Source organism: Archocentrus centrarchus, chromosome 6 (genome assembly GCF_007364275.1).
Source record: "Archocentrus centrarchus isolate MPI-CPG fArcCen1 chromosome 6, fArcCen1, whole genome shotgun sequence".
Lineage (NCBI taxonomy): Eukaryota > Metazoa > Chordata > Actinopteri > Cichliformes > Cichlidae > Archocentrus > Archocentrus centrarchus.
Genome location: NC_044351.1, coordinates 14,738,077 through 14,754,802, shown reverse-complemented (window position 1 = coordinate 14,754,802; position 16,726 = coordinate 14,738,077). Strand labels below are relative to the sequence as shown.

The window sequence follows — 16,726 nt, the reverse complement described above, 5'->3', positions numbered from 1 at the left end:
AAAGTCCTCTGACATTTATCAAAACCCCTCCGATCAGACTCTCAGAGCTGAGAGTGGCTTTCATGATCAAACACTTTCAATCCAAAAAAAAAAAAAAAACCCTGGAAAAGTTGGAAATCCAGAATCAAAAACATGAAGGATGATTATCAGTGAACAGCTCTTTTGTGTTTGTGTAGCCATTGTTGTGTGTCAATCTTATACTTTTAGGTGAAGCATAAAGAATTTATTTGACTCAGCTTGTGTTCCTTTAAAGGTTAGAGAGGTGATCTAAGTTGACAAAGCTGACTAGTGGTTCCTCCAAAGCTTTTAGTAAAATGATTTCATCTTCTTGAGCAATTTTTTTACAGTTCTGTTTTGTTTTGTTTTTTGTTTGTTTGTTTGTTTGTTTGTTTTTTCTTAGGAAGTAGAACTGTGTCGACTCAACAGCCAAGAGAAGTTGGGCCTTACTTTGTGCTACAGGACAGATGAAGAAGAAGATGTGGCCATCTATGTTAGTGAGGTGAGTAGAACTGGCCGTGTCTAAAATCATTCTCTATTTACTACTGTATGTAGTACACTGAGTGTTGACTATTTTGAGAGTGTATTGCATGTATTTAGTGTCCTCAAAAGTTTAGTGTCATTGGCATGTCCACCACTACTAGTGCCAAAAATACACAGTACAAAACACTCAGTACCCACTCATTCCTAGGGCATCAAATCCTGCCCTTTTGTCAAAGTCACTGGTGTCTCACAGATACCCACAAGGTGTCATTAGGCATCTATGTCACGACACATGGAACCATTTTACAGGCAGCAGTGAGAAGGGTCTCACTTCTACTTGTCACAGTGGGATGCTTTTTAAGTGCCCTCTGGCATCAAATTTAAATGAGCTGTCAAAGTGTCATTTTTCAAAGAGTCATTTTTAAACAGAGGCGGTTTCCTCGGCCTAACCGCGGAGTTTTCGCTGTCCCAAGCTAATCGCCAAGCGAAAGCTAAAGTAAAGGGAAAATGAGCACGAAACACAAAGCTCTCAAACATGTCACGAATCGCAGTCTCCTGGCTGAAAAACTTGTCATGTATTCTGCAGCCATCCATCTAACTTCTGACTGCAGACTTTATCAGTCTTTAAAACAGGCCTACTATCTCTCTGTACCCAATATGGCTGCTAGCTGGTGCGTCGAGGCACCAACGCTAACAGCATCTGATGCAATAATGGATGCAGTAATCCAAATTTTTTCCTGTTTTGACATGATTCTGGTTGCAGTGCTAAACTTAGCAAACTGGATTCCTCACTCTGAAGAAGACTGGAAACCATTCTTAACATCAGGTTTCTAACACACAAAACAAGAGCACTGCCTAGCCGGGCGAAAAACGCCAATCACACTGAATTAGCCCCGTTTGCTGTCACGTGGAAAACAAAGATTTAATAATGTGACCTTGATCTTGACCCCAGTGACCCCATATACAATCCCATGCTTGCTTTGGTCATGAAGTGTAGGCCAAATGGTTCTCAAGTTATTGAGCGGACACTTCAATGGACTCAAGGTTGCAAACTAGACTGAGCGAAAGAAACTGACATTGTTGTCGCTGGAGGTCTTCACTCATGCCAAGTAGAAAAATATTATTAGCACACAAAGAAAAAACATAAGTGTAGGAGCTGTGAAATATTTCCAAACGGCTGGCCTTTGTGCTGTTGGCTACCACCATGCTGTGTTAGTTCTTGTAGTAAATCCACTACAACACAGCAGACAGATGAGAGCAAGCAAAAATCTCAATTTGGTAATTATTACTGACCAAACTGGTACAATTGAGTGTGTTCTCTCTGAGCATTCATGCATCCTCTTCCTGCCTGCCAGCTATTTTCATGCCAACCACCATATTTAGGACTGATAATACTCTTGGAGAAAAGCAGTATATACATATCCTACTGATATTTCAGTTCTTTGAAGTCTAACATTTACATATTATGCTTTGTTGTTGAAACAGACATTCATCATCTTGCTAGACCGTTACTAAATTCAACTAAATTATTCGTGACATTTAATATTCAACTTTAGTGTAAGAAATGACGGTTTCTTTATTTGGTGAAGTTTTAAAATTGAACTCTTTACCAAATACGAGGTTACTGAACAGTTTAGCGATGATCTGTGTGCATGATCATACTGTCAGTTTGCCAAAAACAAAAGGAAAGCCAAGACAGGAAACCAAAAAAATACAAAAGTGCTTTCAGGTCTTGTCTTTGTTGTTCACCCAGTCTCAGTGCAGCTGACAACAAGCAGGCACTGGCATACATGTAAAGAGAGAGACTATTTTTCTCCCACTTGTTGGAAGCATAGAAAATGCTATTCTCCACCCTCCTCAACTTTCAAATTCGTTTGAAGTTGACTTGGACCATGCAAGGTGTTCTCTTGGAGAGCTGAGCAGAATATAAATCACTGTGGTCGGTGGCTCCTGGAAGCATCCGTAAGTGTTTACTCTATAAAAAGTAGGGCTAAGAGGAGTGCGCTGCATTTACATGATGTACCTGAATGTCACTGTATTCAGGAAGCGTGGTGGGAACGCATCAATAGTGGCTGTGGGAATAATACAAGGTGATTTTAAAACGAGCTGAATTTCCCAAATGTAGCTTGTTGAATGGACAGATTTCAATTGTCTATATTTTCAAAGTTCATTTTCCTTTGTTTCTGTTTCCTCATAGCACAGTGGGTAACTACTGATAAGAACAAGAGCAGGACAAAGTTAATTACACTAGTCCAATCATCAGTGTCTTTTCTAAACTTCTTTACTTCTATTAAGTAGCACAGGGGCTGCTGTCTGTGCCAGCATATAGCAAAAAAAGACAAGGTTTATCCTTTACAAGTTACCAGTCTATTGCAGGTCTGGCATGTAACTCATTCTTTTCAGTTCACCTGCTAGTTCTCGATGTCTCTGCCAGAGCCACTTCTCCTTTTTCTTCTCACAGTTCAAACACAGTTAGAAAAGCAAACTCCAAACAAAAATGAATCAAGCTATGAGACAAAACGCAGATCCTCATTCTGTAAACTGTAACCACAGCGGTTTTGTAATTAACAGTGTCATCTTCAACCCATAATAGAGTTCTGTATTTTCCTCTGTTTCAGTTTTCACTTGTAGATTATTTGTGATCTGAAGGTCTCCCCTGACTGCTGATAAATTACCTTCAATTTTCTCTTTTTCTTCCAGTCCACCAATTCCTGTCAAGGGACTTCTGTCCCAACCTAATGAGTGGTCCTCTGTGTAGGACTAGACTATCATGAAGATGGAGGACTTGAACACCTCCTTGTCTTCCGAGATCTTGTCTGATAGGAGAACGTGAAACGAATGGCCCCAGATGCCGATTGATTGGTCAATGAAAGAGTGTCCTGCCCTCTTGTTGACTATCATTAGTTCCAGGAGAAGCAGGTGGATGATGTGCTGGAGTTGAGTTATAGGCTTGAGATGCTATTTACGGAGACCTGTGTTTTATCAACTTGTCAAAAAATAATAACTGAGGCAGGTACAACTGATGTCTTGGATGATAAAGGTGATGATTTAGTCTCCTCCTCGGGCTTTCCGGAGCAGAGCTAAAATGGCTTTGAAAACTGAGCAGGCATTGCTGGGGATGCTATTAAACAATACTTCCAGCCACTTTTAGATTCTCTTCAATGAAGATTGAAAGTGATTCAGATGCAATTTTGTTTTTCCTCTACCGTCACAGATCAGTCCAAACAGCATCGCTGCCAGAGATGGAAGAATCCGAGAGGGGGATCGCATTTTACAGGTGCAGTAAAACACGCACTGGTCACCTCTCCAGTCGCTTTTATTAGGTTCAAAATAAAATTCTTCTCTTATTTTGTCACACTCAACCACTGTCTCCCAGCAAGAGAGCCCATTCATTTTTAATGGCAGCACATTAAAGGGGAAACTTGGCACCCGCTGTGCCTGTTAAAGAGGGAGAAATGTCCCCCTGGCTGTTTCAGTTACCGACTCAGCACCAGCAGGGTTTTTTAAGAGTTCTGGTTGGGAATGACTGTGCTGCAGCTCTCTGCCTCCTGTGGGATAGCTGAGAGGCAGTAACTGCTATTAGCCCCTAGCTAGATATCCAGGCTTGAGATTTGGAATAGCAACTGACAAGGACCAACATTTGTTAGGCCCTGGGTCGGGTAGTGTTGCTTCTGTGGATTAGGTAGGTGATTATTGTTTGTGTCATAATAATAGCTTCTGATTTTATTGCTAAAGCCACTGTTAATAGATTTTGGTTTGCCATTTGGGTGCAGCAAAACAAACTGAAAACCTTTGAGATCATATCATCTTTGTAATTTTGGACTTTGCATATTTATAGCAATTTTAGTCAATAATCCATATTTGCCCAGAACATTTTTTGGACTTTTTTTTTTTTTAGATGCTATTGTGATAGAACAGTGGAGAGAAGACAAGAAAGCTTGGAGCAAGAGGAAAGACACACAGCAAATGGCCTTGAGGCAGATTCAAACCCAGGCCTCTGCATTAGCCTTATGGATCAGCACCCCTGTATGGAAATAAGTGCATCCATGTTTTTCAGTTGTCTGTCTTACACACCAGACAAAACAAACATGCTTCAACTTTAACAAATACTGTATACAGGGCACAAGTCTTGAGTCAGTATTGAGATCCCAAGGTGATCCCCAGGTGACATGATAGGGTGCGGTAAGGTCTCACAGTTGTTTCACCTGAAACCCCTGGTGGTAATGACCCATGCGTTTTTTTTCACACTATGGCTCATGTGGTGATGAACATGATCAATAGTGGGTCAACAACCACCTCCAATGTAGACAACCCCCACTGGAGTTTAAATACCTGGGACTCCCCACCTTTTGGTTTTAGAACTGAAGAAGCCTCTTGGATGAGAGGAGAAACGTCTTCAAAAAATTGAAAGAAATGACTTGTAGTGATGACATCCAGAATAAGTGTGATGTATGATGGATGGGAAATGGCCTGTAATGTCCAGTAGCAATCAACTGTCAGATACAAAGTTTTCGGCATCAAGCAAATTGTTTTAAATGTGATGTGCTTTGGGTTAAGTGTATTTTTATGTTTTAAGTCTACTAACCTGCACACAATTAGACTCATTAGTGCTCTGAGTGTTGTGTAAAGGTGGGCGGTGCCTTCTGTGTAGGCTATGCCTTCCATGTAAACACTGTTAGTTTTGTCACTAACTTCCCCATCATTAGTTCACTACAACCATTACCTATCACATGTCACTGATATTTTATTATTATGAAATGCACATGCTACTTAAAGTATAGCTATAAGGTAGTCAGTTGCATACTGGAATTTGTTATTTTTAATATCACAAAGACACTGTTAACAGTGAATGGGAGCTAGTATATGAATGGTTATCCATGAAGGGCCACAAAATTCAGAATAATGCTGTAGGATTCTCTTTAGATTATTCTTTTAAATAGACAGTTAATAATTGTATAGTTTCCCATGATGGGAGGGAAAAATGGTAATCGCTTCAAGGGAGAAGTAAATACTCCTGTATTAGTTGTGTGAAGTGGATGCATAAGCACTGTTGGTCTAAATGCCTTAATAGTATCTACCAGGTGTTGTGGCTGATTTGTATTAGGGGGAAGGGGTGTGCATGTGTTTGTGAGGCAGACTAGTACTCTGGCACTATTATCCACCATTGACAGGGCCATTACTCTGCCTGCAAAAAGATGGACGCCACCTGTCAGTGGCCAGTTAATTGTACGGCCAGCTGTATGTATGCTCCTGGATACTTTGGTGGACACAACACCTTTGTCAGCCCACGGCCGATGTCTCATTCATAATCACAGCTGGATCCAGATTTATTAGAGAGAGCATAATAGAGGTTTGATAATTTCCCCAGGAAAAGGGCACGACTGTCCACTGTGGCAGTTTTTTTTTTTTCTTTTGGCGGTATTTTTCTTAAGGGCATTTGCATTGGAGCGATGAAAGTCAGCCTGTGTGTATGCGTGTGTGTGTGTGTGTGTGTGTGCGTGCGTGCGTGCGTGCGTGCGTGTGTGCGTGCGTGTGTATGTGTGCCTGTGGTGAAATGTTTGCTTGCTTGTGTTTGACCTAATAGTGTGTTAAGCATGTTTGTCATTTTCAGATTAATGGCCAAGATGTACAGGACAGAGAGGAAGCAATGGCTGCGCTCTCCAGTGACGAGTGTAGGAACATCATACTGCTGGTTGCCAGACCTGAGATGCAGGTGAGAAATGACCACACATTCACCTCACATTGACTTATTATTGCTGCAGTCAAATAGTAAAAAAAAAAAAAAAAAAACTTTACTTTTCTTTGGGAAAGAAAAGAAACTGAGAATTCATAAGAACTTACAAAAGAGCAGCCTTGGAGCTAAGATAAGCCAGCTGCACTTACATTGACTGGCTGCATATTATACAACAGTGGTTAATGAAATGTTTTGTGAAATTACAAATACACAAACACGGCCTGCAAAAACTGCATTGCAGGTACTTTGGCTTGTGGTTGCTGAATGTCACTTTCCTGCTTTGTCATATTCATCAATATAAATACTACTTTGTATGATAGTATGAAAACCATTTTCTTCCTAAATTTAGTAAATATTGATATAGTCTCATATCCTAAAACACTGAAGCACCTTTCCTTAGAGGAAGAATTTGATCAGCTCTTGTAAAAGCTGCCACTTAGTTACTGTAGAGGAACCCACCCCACCCCCCACCCCCCCACTGACGCTTTCAAAGCAACAAAAAAAGCTTATGCAACCACAGTCCATTTTTTTTCAGCCACTGATTGAAGTGCATAGTGTTGACATGATTTACAAATCACAGTCTATATAGTTTGCCATTTACTTGTACTGTACTGTACTGTACTGTACTGTATATTTGCTCTAAGAAAACCACAGCAGTCTGGGGCAGCCAACAACTCCCTCCCACCACATATAACCACTCCTAGTGCAAGCCATTACTGAGACACCTCATCATGTTTTATTTTTATGTAGCACCACTGTAATTGACTTCCAACGGTAAGCCATAAAAGCTAATGGCATGCTAATGTGGAGTGAGTTCAGGCCCAGGGCCGATGACAAAATAAGTGGAAGGACTCTGCCGCAGTGCAGAGGAGCAGGAAGCAATAGTAGACTCTTTAATTAAATGCATTTTTAGTAGTAAATGTGAAGTCATCAGATATGGATACCATTTGGTTCACATCAAATGTACAAACAGATGATGGATGATGTGGATGACGACACCTAACAGGTTAAAAGTGGTGGTCTTACATCCATCAAACTGTGCTGGTCTGATTCTAAGATTAGAATCCATGTTTAAACAACGAGGGGTGCTGAGAGGTGCATCATATACTTATTTTTCACCCAAAAAATTATAACAAAAATATCACTAAGCCACTTGCATAAGCCTGTCATCTCCATTTCCTTCACTATGTGCTTCCCTTCTTCAATCACCTATAGCTGGAAGAGGCCTGGCTGGATGATGAGCATAGTGAGTTCCTAGAGCAACTGAAGATGGAAATGTTGGAGGAGCAGCAAAGAGAGGAAATGGAATTAGCTGCCTTACAAGAGGAGCAGGAGAATGAGCAGGTCAGATAGCATCGAGACATATTGACCACGCCAATAATGAGCAAGTGCATGAAAAAGCTTATCGCCATGTAAAAAACTCTGGAACTTTGTTTGCACTGTTCAGTATAATAAGGTCTCTTAGACTCAGTGAGGAAAAAATGACCAGTAACTGCTTTTACTGCAATGGATCATTATGCACAGTCAATATTATCTTTGATGCCATTTCTATCACATGACAAACTGTTCATTGACTTTCATTGCAAAACTAAGTAAAAACAAGCTTTGCCCTGTGAAATGTGAACAGAAAATTCTGATTATGAATATTTATGGAAGGGGACTGTTGAACCATTTAAATTCCAAACATAAGTAACCGTGATTTAAAATTCTGTTTTGCTGAGAGGATAGCATACCTCAAAAATCCATATAAATGGGACTTCAAAGACATGGCAGAGGGGAGACAATCCCTGAAGTAACAGAGCTGGATAACAGCGTAACAACATATGCATTCCTTCAGGAGAATGCAGAAGAGGGTTGCACTTCTTGAACTCTTAAAAAGTTCTTGTGACTTTTTGTTTTTGTTTATTAAAATCCTCATTCCATAAGGAAAGTAAGTCAGAACTGCAGAATAAGCATCTTTCTGTATTACCAAGTGTATTACCAAGTAGAAGGTCTGTGCATCTTTGTTTAATTGCCATATTTTCAAGTCAGTTAAAAGCATAGTTCTTGCACGTTTATGTACAAAGCATGCTTACATATACACAATTCGTCTTCCAGTACTGTGAATGATTATGTTGTTGCATTTTTTCATGCGTCATAAGTGCTATCTATCTATAAATAATTCAGGCTGATTTTCTTTGACTTATTTCAGAGAACAGAAGATGACAAGCCCACTTGTTCCACACTCCCTCATCATAAGGACAATGTACTAAGTATAAAGGACAGAATGGGGAACTCACAGCATAATGTCATGGCACATATCCAGAAACGTCTGTCCCAGTGCCTGAAAGACAGTCGGGAAACACACTCTACCACCAGCTCCATGCGGCTAGAGGACAGAGTGGATGAGGATGAGGATGAAACAGAAGGTGATCGCTTCCAGCAGCTCTTGGAACTGAAGTGTCAGATACGCAACAGCGGTGAGTATGACCTGTTCTACAGCCGCCGCAGCACTATCGAGTGCAGCATGGGGGAGCAGGCTGGTGTACAGCATGAGCTGCGTATGCTCAATGAGGAACTCCGCAGCATCGAGCTTGAATGTCAGAACATCATGCAGGCCCATAAACTTCGTAAGGGTCAGCAGTCTCCTTCAGTGGGCCATTCTACATCCTCCACCAAAACCCAAAGCTTTCACCGTGGTGAGCTCCCAAAGGGTAAGCTGGCTGACATTAATGAGAGGCTGGAGAAATCGGACAAGGACAGCTCCAGTGCCTACAACACAGCAGAGAGTTCACGTAGCACCCCTCTGGCAATGGACCGCTCCCCAGAGCACTCACTCCAGAGGATGGTTAGTCTTACAAACCAGAGGAACCTCTGCAGCGGCCTTGCTACAGGTCACTCTCTTAGCCTGAGTCCCATCCCAGCATGCCGCGCTCCAGTCCCGGGTAAGAGCAGCAGCCCCGACCACAGCAATCCTTCTGAGTCAGACCAAACACCTCAGGCTGATGAAGAGAGCAGAGGGAAATTAAAGCAATGTGCTTCCCAAAATCCTTACTTCTCTCCTTCTCACAGTTCCCAGCAGCGGCAGGCCAACATCCCAGCTCATGCCCGCCACTACCAGAGCTACATGCAGCTGATACAGCAGCGCTCAGCTGTAGAGTACGCTCAGAGCCAGCTCAGCCTGCTTAGCGTCTGTAAGGAGCCTCAGAGGCCCATTGCTGAGCCCAAGATGGAGTGGAAGGTCAAGATCCGCAGTGACGGTACGCGCTACATCACCAAGAGGCCTGTGAGAGATAAGATCCTGAAGGAGCGAGCCCTAAAGATTAAAGAAGAGCGCAGTGGGGGAATGACCACTGATGATGATGCAATGAGTGAAATGAAGATGGGGAGGTACTGGAGTAAAGAGGAACGAAAGCAGCACCTTGTCAGGGCAAAAGAACAGAGGAAAAGGAGAGAATTCATGCAGCGTAGTCGGCTGGAGAGCTTGAGGGAGAACCCTCAGAGTAGCAGTGAGGGTCGAAAGGAAGTCAGCATCATAGAGCTCAGCCACAAGAAGATGATGAAGAAACGCAACAAGAAGATCTTGGATAACTGGATGACAATCCAGGAGCTGATGACTCATGGCACTAAGGCCCCAGAGGGAGCTAAGGTGCACAATGCCTTCCTTTCAGTCACTACTGTATAAAAAAACAAACACACACACATTCTACCCCATGTGGTACGACATACTTGCCTCGTTAAATGTGGCATTTTTATGTGGACAATAGGAATATTTTTCACACTTTGTAACCCAAAAAGCATTTTGTAAAGAATTTATCAGCAGCATCATGACATTTTGATGTTTTTCAAAATTGGTTTTTCACATCACTCTGTGGGGAAAAACATTTTTTCTATGAAACGATGACAGTACAATTATTTTGTTACTTTACGCAAAACATGTTTATCTTTTCAATTCTATTTTCATATTTATGTTGTAATCATTTAACTCAAGACAGTTCTAAGAGACTTTTTTTTAATGTAATATGCACACTTACCAATGATGGATCAGCTGGTCATCTCCTTTTTACTTTTTTAAATAAATACATACTACCATATACATATACAGATGTATTCTGGGTCAAAGCAAAGAAGACATGGACTTAGTTACTCCTCACGGTCCTGACATTTAAAAAAACTATATGCAGAGGTGGGGTGTAGAGATTTGACACTGCACATTGTAAATTGTTTAGCAAAAGTTTTTTTGGTCAAAACAAAACAAAAACTTTTTTGCTAAATCCGTTATCAGCAATTTTTGTAAAAGCATCTTTAAAAAGTTGGATACCTCATTTTACAGTGAAACTCGTGTTCTTTCTGTAACCTCAGCGACAAAGCTGCAAATCGGGAAAACAACAAAAACAAAGCTGCTACACTGACAGTTCAGTAGAAAAATACAGTTTTGGACAGAATCTTGTCATTGTATTTAAACTATTTTTGAATCATTAGTAAAGAGGACAGCAAACAAAGATGTCCTGACTCATTCCCAGTGTCGCTGCTTTGTTTGTCTGGTTTGCAGCTTTGTGTAATATTTTGTATTCAATTTTATTTTGGTTTACTATCTTGTTTTTTTTTTCTACATATACAACAACAGATGAACCTTCCCCATAGCTTTTACATATCAGTACTTTTTACTCTCCCACATACACCTTAACTCAGCATAGCCTTAACAACCAAACGTGAATCAATGGCAATCAAGTTGCCAGTTGTGTGGCAACTTGATTTCAAAACGCAAAACTGTCTGTGTGTCTTTGCAACAGAGATATTTTGTTCAGACTTATTCATACATTGTATGATTTGAGTTTTTTGGCAACTGGAAACATTCATATATATTGTATAATAGTTCTGATTAATATTTGAAGTTACATCAACATGGTGTTGGGATGATTGCCACTGAGCAGGACTCAGAACACAGCATTTTAGAACTGGTGAGATGACTAGGTTGCCATTTATCAAAAGTCTTATAGTTCAGTTACATGTATAGTAAACTCATTCGAAAATGAATAATTTTTAACTGAAGTATTGTAAATTTGAAATTTTTGAAAACCAAGTCCTGTATGTTTTAAGTCAGTGTCTGATGATCTAATTTCAAGTAAAGCGTAGGTGGAACATTTGTAGCCAGGTAAAATGTGTTATAATGGTGATCTTTGCAAAAGAAATGATAATAAATTATTGGGTTTTTTTGTATTGAACTGGACTGTGTTTTTTCCCCTCCCATTCAGAGAATTGTAAAGGACCATAATCTGCTGGTACTTTTAGTTAGTGCCAAAAACAGTGAACAACAACAAACCTTGACATGATACTAATGATACTGACTTCAGCAAGGCTCTGTCACATAAGTAAAAGTGGTTTTCCCCAACCACTTTACAGATCCACTTACAACATTGCTTTGTTGTTAAGAGGTTGTGTGAAACTATGTGAAAGTGAGCAACAGCAACAAAGTGTTGGTTTTTTTGGGGGGGTTTTTTTCCCCCCCAATTCATCTGTGACACTAAAGAAGAGAGGTGGATGTTTTGGGAAAATGGTTTAAGTAGGAAAAGTAATTGGTGCAGAGTGACAAAAACTACAGCAAGTCACCCTGGGGCAAAGACCAGGAACTGAAACAGAATTACTTGTTCACTGAGCACACATTCACCTTCTATATCTCCCGAAATGTGACTCGCTGAATATGGTAAGTTATTAAACAGAAGGAGATTTCAATTAAAATCTGCTTCCACTTGGATGGCTTTGTGTTCATTAAAATGTGCCGACCACTTAATCATCGCTACGGCCTTGTCATATGCAAGGGAGAGCTACTGGGATACTCTGGTGTCCATGTTATCTTAAGTTGTCAGTGTGCTACAGATGAAATTGGAGTGTCATGGGTAACATATTACCCAAAGACTGCTCTGTACTTTGTTTTCGTGTAACTCAGAGCTTGTTACATTTTAAGAAACTGCAAAATATAAAAGCTCTCGTTGATACTGTTTTTTAAAAAGAAATTGGTTCCATGCGTGAAATATAATTTACAGTTGTTTAAGATGTATAATTACAAGTGCCTGTTTAAGTGCTAGTCATATATACACTGCTCAAATTGAAGCTAGGTTAAGAAGAGAGGTGAAGATCAGTGAGCAGCAGTGTGGCTTCATGCCAAGAAAGAGCTCTACAGCTGGGATGTTTGCTTTGAGAGTGTTGATGGAGAACTATAGAGCAGGTCAGAAGGAGCTGCACTGTGTGGCAAGGAAAGTGTGGTACTGCATGAGGAAGTCAGGAGTGGCAGAGGAGTGTGTGAAGGACATGTATGAGGACAGTGAGACAGTGGTGAGGTGTGCGGTAGGAGTGGCAGATGAGTTCACGGTGGGGGTGGGATTATATCAGAGATCAGCTATGAGCCCCTTCTTGTTTGCAGTGGTGATGGATTGACAAATGACAGGTTGACAGATGAGATCAGGCGGGAGTCTCCATGGATTTTGATGTCTGCAGATGACATTGTGATCTGTAGAGAGAGTAGGGAGCAGGTGTGAGAGAGCCTAGAGAGGTGGAGGGATGTTCTGGAGAGAAGAGGAATGAAAGTCAGTAGAAGCAAGACAGAATACATGTGTGAACGACAGGGAGATTGGGGGGGGTTACAGATGCAAGAGCTAGAGGTAATGACGGTGGACAAGTTTAAAGACCTGGACAATGCAATTGACAGTGCACAATAGAGGTGAAGAAGAGAGTGCAGGCAGAGTGCAGTGAGTGGAGACAAGCATTGGGGTGATTTGTGACAGCATAGCAGCAAGAGTGAAAGGGAAGGTTTACAAGATGGTAGTGAGACCTGCTGTGCTTCACATACTATGTCAGGCAGATGATCAGCTTGGGCGACCCCTAAAGGGAGCAGTTGAAAGAGGAAGAAGAAGATACTGCTCAAAAATGATGGGAACACTTAAATGATACATTGGATCTTTATGAGTGATTACAGATCTTCCTTACTGAATTTATGTATGAGCTTCAGGTCTGATGCAGCTGGATTGGCTATGGGAACAGTCTCTAAACCGTTAACTCCCTAATATAAAATTCATGTGATGTTCAGCTGCACGCATGTGTGCTGCATGTGAAAAAAGGGAAACCTCCAACAATTTTCTGGAGTTCAAGTGTAAAAATGACGTATGAAAGCACTCCCTTAACAATGTACTTTAATTTACAGAACGTTGTTTTATAATGCCAAGGTATCACATTGTGTGATTATTAGGTTATACTCTATGGCCAATGCAGTTTAATTTTTAATAGATCTGGTGGCACTTAAAAGCACTCCATGTATACACCTACCAAGGATTAATGTCTAACTTGGTGTTGAAAAGCAGACTCACTCCATCCCCCTGGAGGCCATTTGCTCTCTTCTCACTTGTTAATTCTCTCGGCCTGTATAGACCAAGACCATTAAAATGCCAATGGAAAGACACAGAAGAAACAGGTTGTACCAACCAGTGCCAGAACTAGCCAAGTGCTTGCAAGCTAATTAAGTTCATCCCTGAGCTCCTGAAAGACCCAGTCAGGTATAATTAAAATTGAGCCTGTGACAGCCATGGCATTTGTCAGAGCCAACCAGCAGTTCAAATACCCATACTGACTGAAATGTCAAGCAGATAGCAGTAGCTCATCTCCTCTTCAACCCCCCCCCCTTCACACATGCACACGTGCACACATGCACACACAGACACACACACACTCACACTCACACAAGTTATTACCTCTGTTATAAATGTTTGCTGATAACCTTTAGGATTCCCTGAACAGCAAAAACTACAAATTCTCTCTCATTATTCAACCAGGAAGGCCCATATTTATTGATGAACAGATCCACTTGACACATGATGGTGCTTTGTACTTTACAGTGCTCCTTCTGCCTGATAATCTCAGAGGCAAGAAACAACTGCTAATTGCCTCAGATCACGCATCTCTAAATGTGACTTTGGAAATTGATGGCGGCTTTTGAGCTTTAATATCATAACTGTTATGTTGTAGGAATTGGCTCTATTATACCATGTGCCCATAAGTGTTAATTCAGCAGTGGAATGGTTGAAAAATGGTTGAAGAAAAAAAAAAAGAAAATTCAGGTGGTTTTCAATGGCTGTTGTTTCATGGCCTGAGTAGGGCATTTCCCTCAAGACATCGCAGACATATTGATGACCTGAACAGATGAACAGTAGTGGAATGGGACAAAAGTTCTCATGCTTGTACAAGTATCAAGAGTATTTACAGGAAACCTCTGTTGGAGGCTATTACTGCAACAAGATGTTCTGCCAGATACTAATTTAAACAGTTTTTCCAACCCTGCAGGGTTATTCTCAGTATATTCAATAAATACAGAAAAAATGCTACTGTCTGTAGTGCAGTCAAGACCAGTTCCAGTAGATGGGCAGCTTAGGTGAGAAGAGGCTGCTGGTTTGCGCCTCTGTTTAGTTGCTTTTGTACATGATCCCTGACAAACATGATAATAATGAACAAAAACTTGACTAAACTAATATTTAGAACACCAGTTTGTTCCAATCCACATGTAGAAGCTACAGGGTGGTTTTTACAGGCTGAACAGCAGTGAGAATGAAGATCGGTCCATTTATTCTCTGTAAGAGTAACACATGGCACAATCACAGGGAGGCAAATTCTCTCCAAACACAAAGAATAAAATCTTTCCAGCTTTTGCTTGTCAAAGTAATCATTACAAATACTACTACTTGCAATGCCCTCAGAGTAGTTGCAGTAATGGAAATAAGGTTAACTGCTTCAAGGTGATAGGAAGGCAAGAGAAGCTCAACCACTCATTACCACCAAGGTATGCAGGGCTCACAAAAATTGGGCAATAGGAGATTAGAAAAATGTTGCCTGATCTGATGAGTCTCCATTTCTGCTGATAGGATGGTAGGGTCGGAATTAGGCATAAACAACAAGCATGAATCCATTCTGCATTGTATCAACAAATGTAATGGTATGGAGGCTATTTTTTTAGTAGACTTTGGGCTCCTTAGTACCGATTGAGCATCAGTTAAATGCCACAGCCTACCTGAGTTTTGTTGCTGACCATGTCCATCTTTTTATGACCACATGCCATGTCACAAAGCTCAGATCATGTCAAACTGGTTTCTTGATCGTGACAGTGAGTTCATTGCACTCAAATGGCCTCCACAGTCACCAGATCTCAATCCAATAGAGCACCTTTAGGATGTGATGGAAAGGATGTGCAGCTGAAAAATCTGCAGGATCTTCAAGATCACATCACATTTTATGAGTCACAGTCCGGAAGTGCTGATTAATCCAAAGACTTATAAACTTTGTTCCTGCAAATGTATCCTATACTTGATGGGCTACTAGTTGATTTGGCTTGTTGAAATACAGTGTCACTATATTACACTGGTTGTAGATCTGAGTGCAGCTTGTATGTTGAGCTGTCCTGGGTTTCATGATTTAGAAATCAACATCAGTGGAAAAATATAAATTGCCTTTTGCTATTACGTGACAGTCAAAAAAAAAAAAAAGAAAATCTGGGCAAAATGGGGGACCAACAAACTAGCCAAAAAATCTGCATCCTTCAAGTTATGCCAGTGACAAATTGGACAGCAAAATGTCAATAGTTAATAGCTTTAAGGATTATTTGAAAAGTCTTATCTATTGTGTTATCGTGTCAGTCTTTGCTTCATCACAGCTTTGTGTATTCAGACTCTCTGCTGGATATGTTTGCGTATCATTACTGGCAGAGATCTTTTATTGCTTCTTAGAACCATTTGGACCCCCCAGCCCACCCCTGTTCCTACACCCCCGGTTTTATGTGCCATTTGTCGTCTCATTTTCACCCCAGCCAAAAACATTTGGAGACCTATTAAGCAAAAAACCTGTGAATATTTCAGAGCATAATTAGAGCTCTAATTACAATTCATTATTCATAAAATGGGTGAACCAAACTGCAGTACATACTGCATAAGTCCCAAATATGTACTATTTGGAGTGCAATTAGAACATGTATAATACTCCCTAAAACATATTGTAATACTGTTAACTGTAGGCAGATATATGCTACTATATTATTCATAGACACACACTGCAGATTTTGAGAGCTGTGCAGTGCCCACACTGGTGAAAACATCACCTCGCTGCAACGATCAACTCACACCACGGCTGAAATCATACGTGATCTAACAAGTAAACAAAAATGTAAGAATGATCCAAACTACTTTTAATTCACCTGCTCACCTGTTCAGTATTCAGTCATGCTGCACTTTAGCTGTGGATCAAAGAAGTCCTCAGGTCTTAGACAACACAAATTCATATTCACTGCTCACTCAGCCCTACATACACAGCACCCATCACAACTCACATTCTAGCACTGAGTGAAAGCCTAACTTGAGATCCTTGAGATCGTGTACCTCCTTTGCCTGAACTGGTAGGTCACCTGCCCTGCTTTTTCCTCCTGCCTCCAAGGTGGAAAAGATTGACATGTGTGGTCAACCATGCAAACTCTATGCTGTACACAAATGTAACGCACTTGTA

At 40.8% G+C, this 16,726-nt stretch overlaps 1 protein-coding gene across 3 annotated transcripts in view; it reads left to right on the top strand.

The window, feature by feature from the left end:
- LOC115781117 (PDZ domain-containing RING finger protein 4) overlaps positions 1 to 11,363 on the top strand; it is a 152,063-nt gene extending 140,700 nt beyond the window's left edge. For all 3 annotated transcript variants that reach the window (XM_030730547.1, XM_030730548.1, XM_030730549.1), the window contains 5 exons: positions 401 to 499; positions 3,695 to 3,757; positions 6,092 to 6,193; positions 7,430 to 7,558; positions 8,406 to 11,363. In XM_030730547.1, the coding sequence (XP_030586407.1) occupies positions 401 to 499; positions 3,695 to 3,757; positions 6,092 to 6,193; positions 7,430 to 7,558; positions 8,406 to 9,878 (1,866 nt within the window). In that variant the 3' untranslated portion in view covers positions 9,879 to 11,363. The remainder of the gene's footprint in view (positions 1 to 400; positions 500 to 3,694; positions 3,758 to 6,091; positions 6,194 to 7,429; positions 7,559 to 8,405) is intronic.
- The last annotated feature ends 5,363 nt before the right edge of the window (positions 11,364 to 16,726 follow it).